Below are 11642 nucleotides of genomic sequence, written 5' to 3'. Positions count from 1 at the left end.
TTGAAGGAAGTTAGCCGTTAACACTGTTGAATAAATATAATATAAATTATCAAAGGTACATATACAGTGTTTAATAAGGACATGATCGAACATCGTAGGCTACCCTGTAGCTTTTAAACGATTAAAGTCCTAAAAGTCATTGTGCAATAAAATGCCTCCGACGGGATTCGAACCTTCGACCTCTCGCTGACAAGGCGAGCGTCATAACCACTAGACCACGAAGGCTTCATGGTTGAACAAGTCCAAATAACCGTCGGGGACATTGTATTACACAATGCTACGCCTCCAGAGGGCATTCGGCCAGATAAATCTGGCAATACGGCTAGGAATACTGTCGTATATTATATATGATATATAGATATATATATATATATATATGATATATATATATAATATATATATATATGATATATATATATATATATATGATATGTATATATATGATATATATATATATATATTTTTTTTTAAGGCAAATGGGAAAAACCCATAAAACAGCAAACGGCCACATAATGCAAAACTATTTAAAATTAAAACGGAACAGTAGAGAAAACCCGATTAGAATGACAAAATAAACTAAGCATCTACTGGAAGGAATCCCAATATCTGCAGACGGATCCGTTCCGGCCCTCCAGGCCTCATCAGTGCAGCTAGGGTATAGACCCAAACGAAACGTTCGACCAGCTTAGGTAGAGCCCAAATTAGTCCCACAACCACTAATGATTACAGAGCCAAACCAAGGCAATATATATACACAGCACAGGTGTGAATGCAAATAGTGGAATGCAATCTCTACCGTGCATCAGTGGCGGCCCGCTGGATTTCAATAGAGATTCTTTAATAATATATAAATTTTAAAAGGCAAATGGGAAAAACCCATAAAACAGCAAACGGCCACAGAATGCAAAACTATTTAAAATTAAAGCGGAACAGTAGAGAAAATCCGATCAGAATGACAAAACAAACTAAGCATCTACTGGAAGGAATCCCAATATCTGCAGACGGATCCGTTTCGGCTTGCAGGCTCTACTGTTCCGTTTTAATTATATACATATATATAAATAAATATATATATATATATATATATACATATATATATATGTATATATATATATATTGCCTTTCAAACCTATATATATACATATATATATGTATATTTATATGTATATATATATATATAATCTATAGGGCGTATCATATTAATTGGAGCAAGACTAAATCCATCAGCCACTCTTTTTGTTAAATTGTTCGGGCATAGATATGCAGGGCTAAATAATTAACATGCTCCCCTGCTAGGTACAGTAGTATTACTTCCTCTATGTAACTAGAAGGCGCTATTCACACCACAGTTCTCTAATAGAACTCTGCGTACACCTATTATTACTGTAATAATTGTTTATTATTTTAATTTCCATTATTATAATTTTTATTACTACCATTATTTTATATATTATTTTTACTACTATTATTAAAAATACACCAGCATTTAAAAAAGTTTACCTTATCGTTCATTAGTTAATTTCACACATGACATCATGTGCCTGCATATCTATCGGCTTTTCGTTACACATCAGACGTAATCTTCGCTCATTGGTTGATTTCACTCATGACGCCATACGTACGTACCAGCGCATGTTTGGATCTTTTCATTATACGCCATTATTCGTCAGACTTCAACGTGCTAAGACCATCATTAAAGAAAACCCCGCTATGGGTCATCAGCCAAATTATTTTTTGGAACACTCGAGAAATCATTAAATGTAAGTTATTATCACTATTATTTAACGTTGAGACATTCTCAACAGCAACAGTTCTTTTTCGAACTACTTAGATATGCGAGACATAGGCTACATATAGGTTACTTTACACATATCATCCTTGACAAAATGTGTTAATAGAAAAAAAAGTTAGACTAAAAGAACGTTGATTAGAGGAGTTGCTGTAAATGTATGTGTGTTCAGTATACGATTGATCGAAATTGTTCTGAATAAATAAAATAAATAAATATATAAAATAAATAAGTAAATAGGCTTAAATAAAATAAATAAATATTGTATATAAAATATATAGAGAGAAACAAATCGCAGTTTGAATTTATTAATCAATAATTGTTAATACGAAAAAAAAGTAACTTATCCTTCCTCCTTTCAAATTTATCCATTCCAAAAATTCCGTCTCCACCAATTTGTCTACACTCTGTATATCAATCCAATCTTAACATAACACAGCTAATTTCGCTCCAAACACAATACCATAATTATACAGCCCCAGTTTATGACATTGTTTTTTAAAGAAACATTAAAGAAAAACATATGTTGACACGACACTCCGTTAAGGATTTGATTTTTTAAGTAACACTGACCTCCGAAAATATGGTCAAAACGTGTTATTTATATTGTTTACGCTTCGGTACTCAGTACTGCTTGCAACTTTTACAACAGTTGCACACATAAAAAGTTTTTTAGTGCATCCGATACCTTAATACAAAACTAAATTTAAAGTAAAACTTAATTGTAAAAAGTATGTTAATCTTACAGTAAAACAAATATTTAAACCATTAATCAATTAATACAGTAAAGAAAAAAGAGGTTGATATCAATACTGTAGGACTGCAATGCATGTTCAAATGCAAGTCGATCAAAAATGTGTGAAAATGAGTAATTGTTACGATCTGCGCATGCGTTTTGAGTGACGGCCTTTCCATAACTCACCCACGTGCGAGATGCTGAGACTTGTGTGTAGTTATGACTGCTGAGAAGGTTTGAATTGAATCAGTATTCGGTTTGGTCGGTCCATGAAAGGACTTCCTTCTTTGCGCGTAGGTGGCAGGCGTTTGCATATCAACACTAATACACTACATTTAAATTGGTAAGAGTGACGACTAAAGTTAGCAAGGCCTAGGTAGCAGTTGGTAGTAGTAGTAGTACTAGTACGAGGCCTAAGTAAGTGTATAGAAATAGGCCTAGTAGGGGCCTAGGCTAGTCTACTAACCTGGCTAGTCTAGGCCCTTCTTCTAGCTAGGTAGGGCCTAGGCCTACTACCAACCAACAACAAGGCTAGTAGTAGGGCCGGCCTATATAGGCTGGTAGTAGTGCACCAACAGACAACGAGTCATAGGTTAATCCAAGAACTTTTAACTGTTAGGTTACCAGGATAGGAAGCTGGCTGGTTTAAGCCGTCAAATGTGTACTACTCTAAGGCTTTGTGGTTCTGAACAGTACACTGTTAATGTTATGCTAACTTGAAATATATCAGTATAATAGTCGCACAATGTTATAGTGTAATTCTTGCGCTTGGGTCATTTTTGGGGCAAAATATCTTACTAATTAAACAATGTATCCCTTTAACAGACTGCATAACTGAAATCAGCACAAAAAGTTGTCTTTGAATGAAAGGTTTAATGACTCTATCTAGACAGTACACAGATAATATTCGAAGTGTCTATGCTTACGCCGAGTCGTAAGCATTAGTCATAGGCTATGCTTACTCCGATCTATTGAGCATGCGCAGGGGTGGTGTAAGCATTATTTCGAGGCTATGCTTACGCCGATCTATTACTGAGCATGCACAGGGCCGGCGTAAGCATTATATAGTGGCTATGCTTATGCCGGATTGCTAGTCAACGTAAATAGTCAACTCGTTGATCTGCTTACTATTTCACGTTGTCGAGGCATGAGCTTTGTCTAGTCCACAGTTTTCCAAAAGAACAGGCATTGTCATGAACTGAGGCAGACATATTAGTACATTCCCACACGAGGACCCAATTCTAGCTTACCTAGTTTCTCTAGCACTTGCCTATTTAGCCTGCCTTAATTCACTTTACTCTGCCTTAATTCACTTTACTCAAGTACTCCATATCATCCTTGTGTAAAAATATTTGACCTGTGCCAAGCTCTTGTACTTTCCTCATGAGTGCCGTCTGTTCATTGTGATGCAGTACTTCATTGTTAGATAGGCCTATCTAGCCCAATTTATGTTGATATTGATACAATACTATATCTGAAATAATGACAATGTATCTATGTATGATGTGTAGAATGTTGGAGGTGACCTGCCTGCTGCAGTGATATTCTGATTTTAAATCATTGTCCTGTACATTAGAGTATAATTAAAAAGCGAAATCAAAAACAAGAATTTCCCCTAGGGTGCTCTTATCTCGATCCCTCACCCCGACCTTTCCAACATCTCTTGATCCGTGTCCCTATAAAATTCTTAATTTTCCTATTATGAACAAGTACGCATACCTGTACAATAATTACAAGAGAGCGTGACACAGTTTCAATCCAATTTTGTTATTAATATACAAAAACACTGTAATATATTTCGGTTTAAGCACCAAGGTTTTTAACAACTGAAATGTTTGAAAGGAAACTCTCTTAAAAAATAACTTTCTTTTTCTCTACTGATTCGATGTGCAACAACTGTACCACGAAATATGGGCTGTACTAACTTAGCTCTGATTATTAACATGGTGAGAACCATGAATGCAGGCGTAATCGATTGAATAGAATTTTAATTCAGGGTTGAAGTTTCTTTTAGGTGCACGTTTTTTGGCAGAATCGATGCTACGTGAAGATTGTATATATAAATTTATGTATCATTCTCCCAATTCGATACAGCTTCTGACAATTTTTCATAGCTTGTGAAAGTGCCACCGAGACGCAAAGTGTCTTCATCTGCCATCTTGAAACTTCACCAAGTGCGCGCTACAGAAAAAGAAATATTTGCACATGCTCAATAGGACGTTTTCGTACTCACGATGCAAGCGGCGCCCTTCAAATAGATCGGCGTAAGCATAGCCTATGATTAATGCTTACGACTCGGCGTAAGCATAGACACTTCGGATATTATGCTTATTTGAAATCAGCAGTAATAACACAATTTTATTGCACAATTCTTACACTTGGGCCGCTTTTGGGGCATAATATCTTACTAATTAAACAATTTATCCCTTTAACAGACTGCATAACTGAAATCAACACAAAAAGTTGTCCTAGAATGAAAGGTTTCATGGCTCTAGACAGTACACGGATAATATTATGCTCATTTGAAATCAATAGTAACACAATTTTATTATGCAATTCTTGCATTAGGCCATTTTTGGGTGACAATATCTTACTAATTAAACACTATATCCCTTAACGAACCTCATGCCTGAAATAAGCACATAAAGTTGTTTTAGAATTTTAAGTTTCAATGGTCTAGGCAGATTATTTTTAATATTATCGTTATTCAGAAATTAATTTTGTCATATTTACGTACTGATATTGTCACAAATTGAAAAAATATACCACTTTTTAAATCGCTTTTTAAATATGAAGGGACACCAAACTGATATTTAGAAAATCTGATCATCATATATAAATTAATTAATGGCGCAAGTTTTAACAAGCGTACTTGCCCACAGAGTCAAAGGTCACCATAAAAACGAGGAATTTTTGTGTATTTTTTGTCCCGAATGATCTTTTGAACTACGATTACCCCCTAAAATGATAAGTGAAAAATCCAGAATTTTTTGTGGTGAAACATTTCCAACTATATATTAATTTGTTGGATAAGACCCATTTAATAACAAGTTTGAGTATTGTAATGAAGTCTAAAAGTGGAAAAAAAATTACGTAACCAAATATGTTAGGGTCTTTACGGACCAATATTTTGGTAACAGGGTCCAGTATACAGAAAGTCATGTCATATTCCTGTTCTACAGCCAAAAGTTAGTCCAGATATCAATTTTCAGTTTATTATCTTTATTCTATTTGAAGATATCAATTCTATTCAATAATAATTTTATTCCAATATCAAACAATACAATTATCAGCAAAAGAAATACAAAGGTAGTGGATAAAGGAATAGGTTACAAAATAAGCAAGAAAAATGCTTTAAATAATATATGTAACCCTGGAAAAAAAAAAAAAAAAAATAATTAAGAAAAAAAAAAAAAAAAAAAATTAATACATGTAAACACAATATACAAAATTATATATTTTTTTTAAATGCAAAAATATGGCTAATTGAAAATGCAACTTTACAAATATGTCATAATTAAGAGCTAACAAGGGGTATGACCCTAAAATTTCAAATGGCCATAACTTCTAAACGACTTGGAATTGTCAAATTTTGAGTTTGTTCGTCAGACATGTTAGTGCACATTATATCCAAGTTTTAAGAAAATCTGAGACGGTACCCAGCCATCCTATTTGTTGAGTTGGCACGGAACGACCTACATAATACAGTAATAATGTAGGACTATTGCTAGGGTGTGAGATAATACTTAAAATATTCCATAAAAACAAAAATTACGATTTTTTTATGTTTACGTCCTGAGTTATGGCCCCAGAAATATGGGGGAAATATAGTGATTTTGGCCAAGGTAAACAAATATCGCTCTATCAGTGGCTGTACACAGAATGTCAAAAATTAGGGGTTAATTAATTGTATAATTAATGCCATCAGAATACAAATAAATACATTTATGGAATCTTTATTTAAAATATGTGAATAAACTAATTTCATTGACGAAATATTGTTTGATTTGGATGCAGATGCTTGTTCGAGCGGATGCATTTATTGCGAACTATAATTTATTTATTCATTTATTGAGAATTTATCATCACCCTATCCTTGTATTTGTGTTTTTTTTTTAATGCAAAAAATGCTCTGCACTAAAGTTTTCGATAATTATTATTATGTTTGAATTAGTCTTGGCAAATCCGAATAAAAGATAGCTGCTAGCAAGCACTAGGAAACAGACTGGTGATATACACCAGGCCTTGTTGGTATGGTACATGTATCCTAATGCCAGTCCGTAATAATATTTCTTATGTCATATAATTAACATTATCCTCGGCAGTAACTACAAACATCCTATTATTTAATTTTGGATTCCTTTATGCTGCGATAGCATTTGCCATGAATTATATTCTTGACTTAACAATAAAGGATGTCTTGACTCCCATTAGACAACAAAGGAAAGCTGGCTTGTTTGGACCAGCAAATGTCAGTAATGTCTTTTGAAATTTCCAAAAATTGAAACTTGGAGAATACTGTATATGTTCTTATATATCTCTGTTCTTTAGAACTTCCTATTGATGATGTATGCAGATACAGTAAGAACCTATAATTTAACAATTCAGTTGTTGTCAAACCTCATCAAAGTTATACTGCCTGGTTGCTGGATTACCACCTACCAGTTGTCTAGAAACAACTAGGTACTAGCATAGACCTATTAATAATATTATTAATAGGTCCATGGTACTAGATATAAATTTGTTGTGAACAAATGTGTTCCCACACTACCCGTGGAAGAAGCAGACACAAGGTCATTTGATTCTTTGTATGCCATCAACTTGCGAAATGTACGCATGCCACTGTATGAACAGATGTACTGTAGACCCAGAAATTGTATTTCATTCACTAGCGCTGTATACATGACTAATAAAATGAACTTTAAACTTTGAGAAACAGCAAATTATCTATGCTGACATAAATTTCTGGTTTATTGTTAAAAAATAATCTGCCAATAAAACCATTCTGTGCCATATTGTAAATGAGTTTTTTCTTTTTTTAATAGCAAACAAACATGGAAGAGTTACCTGTTTCGAAGAAAGTAGTTGAATATGAGCATTTTGTTAATGAGATATTACGGAAGGATTTGAGGTAAGTCAGAAATATTCTGAAACAGTATCTTACTAAAAGTTGGTGTTTGATCTTTTGAGAAATTTAGAACTGGTGGTGGAAATTAAGTTAATTTTTTTCTCGTAAAAAGTTAGTGTGTACTAGTATCATAGTAATAAAAATCAATTATCATATTGGTTGTTTGCGTTAATGTACAGTTAGTTTAATATTGTGTAAATTAAGAAGTAAAACTGTACATGAATGGTGGAAATCATGATTGCTACAATGATTACTGATAGAAAAAGATGCATATTGTTCTTTAATACCATAACGCCTAAAAAAAGCTCATGAATTTTTTTTTATGTATTTCTGACAACAATAATCAATTCCTTGGCCTCAGAAAAATACACACCAATATCACCATAATATGACTTCAGATAAAAAGTTATGACCTATTTCTCATATGCTGAAGAGGTCATTTTCCCCTCCACCCCTCAATTTCATAAGGACATTAATAGTATTTAAAGTATTGCCTTTTTCTGACAATATACAGTAGCCCACTATTGGGATTCAATATTTCGACATTAATTATGTCATCATCGTGATGATGATATTATTAGATTAGAAATTATTAGAATTCAAAAATATGAATATCTTTTTCCTTTAGTAACATTAATATTGAATTTTTTGTTAAATAATTGTCAACTATGTAATAATATTTTGATTTCATTCTCAGAAAAGTACTTGAAAATAGAGAAGAAATATTCACTCAGACTGCACAGTACCTTCAATTGAAGACGGTCATTGAAAAAATAAAAGTATTGTTAATATTTCTCATTCTCTGTGTATTAATTTTATGAGTAATTTTCAATAATTTCATTGAATTGATGTCCCTGCAGAAATTAACTAAAAATAAAAAAAAAACAAAAAACAAAAAAAAATTAACCTGGTTAATAATATTAGTTTATTAGTATCTGCTTCCAATGTTATAATATTTACTTACTGTACTTATTTTCATCTCTCGTGGTAGTGGAGATTGAGGCTTCTTGATGAAATTCTTCATTCTTCCGTCTTTTTCCAGCTAAACTGCTGCTTCCATGTGGTCTTGTGTTGTCGTCTATTTCGTTTGTCTTCCGGAGTCCAATTCATTACTATTTTTGCATTATCATCCTTCTCTTTTCTAAAGATTATGTCCAATCCATCTCCTTTTAAAAACCTCTTAATAAAGTAATGTCATGGTAGATGTTATTTTGTGTAACTCTTCAATTAGGCCAAATAAAATCAATAGTTGGTTTTGCATGACATTTTTAAAAATAGTTTGGTAGGTAGGTGTGTATGAAAAACATTTTATTATTTTTTGAATTTTATTTTGTTACCCTTGTACTGTAATTATACCCTAGCTCACTGATAAAAATGCATGGATTAAAACTAGCTATTGCAATACTGCATGTGTAAGTTTATTTTTTTTAATGATTTTTTGACATTAGCAAGGGCCAATACATCTTTAATAGTCATGTTAGTTTGAATAAGATGTACTGTACTCAAGGCTATTATTAACCCTTACCCTACCAGCTCTTTTCTTAATCAGCCAACCAGAGCACCAGCTGATAACATTACCACTAATCCCCTGTGCCAGCTAATTATTTAACAAGGTCAGCATAATGCTTTTTTTTTAATGTAGGTAAAAAAGGCCCTGGAAAAAATGGCCCCAGAAAAAATTGCCCCGGAAAAAAAGCCCCGGTAAAAATGGCCCCAAATGATAAGAAGGTAAAAATGGTCCAATGAAAAAATTCAGTAATAGAAATGATTTTTTAAAAAAAATCTTCTAAATATTTAAATACTAGCTGTAAAAAACAAGAGTTGAATCAATATCAAACACAGTTACACAACAAACGCAAATAATGTACTGAGAGATTATCGGAAAACAATGGCCATTGAATAACATTTTTTGATAGTAGAAAACAGTTTTAAAAACGTTTTAAAAACGTTATTCCACTAAACAAAGTAGAGGAATGACATACATACAGTACTTCAACTACCAAAATATGCAACTCATAGATAACCACAAAATTCACTTTTGTTAAGTATCAAATGAAATAACTTTACATGTTATAAACAGTGCAAATAAACAGTAGGGATAGCATGTGGATCAATTGTGTTTGAATCACAAGTTCATGTATAGGAAAACGTAGGGGCTTACTTTCTCAGAAAAACTTAGCAATAAATGTTCTGCTTAGAGTTTACTTCAAAGAAGTAATATTGTTTTTAAAGTAAACTGAATAATTAGGAATAGGCCTACGTTTATTTAAGCAACTTATTTAATTGTATGCTTGGTTTTTACTCCCCGCCAACTAAATTTAAGTGCCTAAAACTATACTAAATAATGTAAACCGAGATACTATAACAGTATTAAAATTAAAAGAATTAAAATGGCGTGTAATTGTGAGGGTAGGGTAATTATGGTAGGATTAAATATTTCTAAATCCCACAAACCTCCCAAACACTCTCAGCATTTCAAAACATCATATTTTCTACTTGCAAAAACTCAACTTCTAACAAAACAACACCCAGCAAGTTTCACATCAAAATCCTTCACCATTCGCATTTATGCCAAGGTGGCGTACGGCTGACTGTGAGCCTTATCGCATTTATGCAAAACTGGTATGCATACCAACTGTGCGGTTGTTCGCATTTATGTGAAAATGGCAGCGGAAGGGTTAAGATCACACAATAACCACCTGATTCAAGCGTTATAAAAATTATAAACCCAAGAAGAAACTATCACATCTTTCATTTCATTTTAAACCAGCAGCAGTCAAAACTACATAGGTCTACACTTAACTCTTTTTTCATCTTACATCAGTCAAAGCTATTGAAATGATCTGTACTGTAATTATTAGGCCTAATCCTCTTTGCCGCCGTCAGTGATTTTTTTAAGTAGCTGGCCAAAACATCGTCGGATATGATTATGATGACGTTCCAGCCGCCACAGGCGTACATGAACATGTTCAAGTATTGTGAATACTAAAAATATCTTTTATCTTAATTGAATGTTCATCTTTAACTGTTAAGTATTCCCTTGATTCTGGCATGTTATTAATGCTCCTAAAAAGTTTTTATAATTATTTATTTATAAAATTTATATTTATTTATTTTTTGTTTATAAACATAATCAGTGTCGCTAGTGGAGAAATCTGTCTCCATGTTGAACTACTGTAGTGTGTCTCAAAACCGCTGCTGACAGCTGCTCGTCTTCAGCAGTGGTAAAATACGATTCTGTGTGTGTGATTAACAAGAAAACCGTGTGGTACCGCTGTGTATTCACTAGGATCGCGCTGTATCAATAGGAAGATCAGTGAAACATACAATGAAACATAGAGTGACTACCATCAAATTTTGCTGGTAAAAAATATTTTTTTTCACATTGTCAAAAAAAATATATAAGTAAAAAAATAAAATAAAATAAAAATAAATAAATAAATAATTAAAATAAAATTAATTCAAAATAATAATACAGAAAAAAGGCTACATATACACTCTGCAGGTGGAAAATGACACCGCGTGCAGCTCTACCAAGAGATAGATACGTGCGCCTAATAAGATGACATTATTATTATTATTTATTATTAAAATGTTTATGGTAGGTGACTTTTGAACAGGTCGGTCGAAAACCAGAAATGTACTATTTATCTTGTTAGGCCTTTCTTTATTTGCCATTTTATGTGCATGATTTCCTTGTTGGAAGACATCTACATTAGTTTATTTTTCTCAGCCTTTGTTATTTTCCATGTTTCAATCTATTTGGTAAGATAGTGATTACATTAGATTGGAATAATATTTTTATCTTGGTTTTCCTCTTATATTGGCATAGGTTTCATGCCTTGCATGGTTGTTTAAATGTGTTCTAATCATGTACAGTAAATTTAATAGAAGTTTAATCACTTTTCTAGTTGCATTTATACAATACTGTATAAATATTAAGCATAGTGCACAGTGTTGGGTTGAGCATATAGGCGCAAACTCAAAAC

The 11642-nt window shown here is 32.7% G+C and overlaps 1 protein-coding gene across 2 annotated transcripts in view; it reads left to right on the top strand.

Moving 5' to 3' along the window:
- The first annotated feature begins 1664 nt into the window (after window positions 1-1664).
- Window positions 1665-11642, top strand: part of LOC117112033 (protein UXT-like) — a 17197-nt gene continuing 7219 nt past the window's right edge. The window contains exons 1-3 of one of the 2 annotated variants that reach the window (XM_033255077.1): window positions 1665-1760; window positions 7571-7656; window positions 8351-8432. In XM_033255077.1, the coding sequence (XP_033110968.1) occupies window positions 7580-7656; window positions 8351-8432 (159 nt within the window). In that variant the 5' untranslated portion in view covers window positions 1665-1760; window positions 7571-7579. Of the gene's footprint in view, window positions 1761-2710; window positions 2869-7570; window positions 7657-8350; window positions 8433-11642 lie in introns of those variants that run through there. The other variant, XM_033255076.1, reaches the window with a different exon arrangement.

This window comes from Anneissia japonica, unplaced genomic scaffold, assembly GCF_011630105.1.
Source record: "Anneissia japonica isolate Jap-2015-1 unplaced genomic scaffold, ASM1163010v1 scaffold6524_len355483_cov145, whole genome shotgun sequence".
In the NCBI taxonomy this organism is placed as follows: domain Eukaryota; kingdom Metazoa; phylum Echinodermata; class Crinoidea; order Comatulida; family Comatulidae; genus Anneissia; species Anneissia japonica.
Note: the sequence above shows the minus strand (reverse complement) of the source record. Positions and strands in the feature narration are given on the sequence as shown.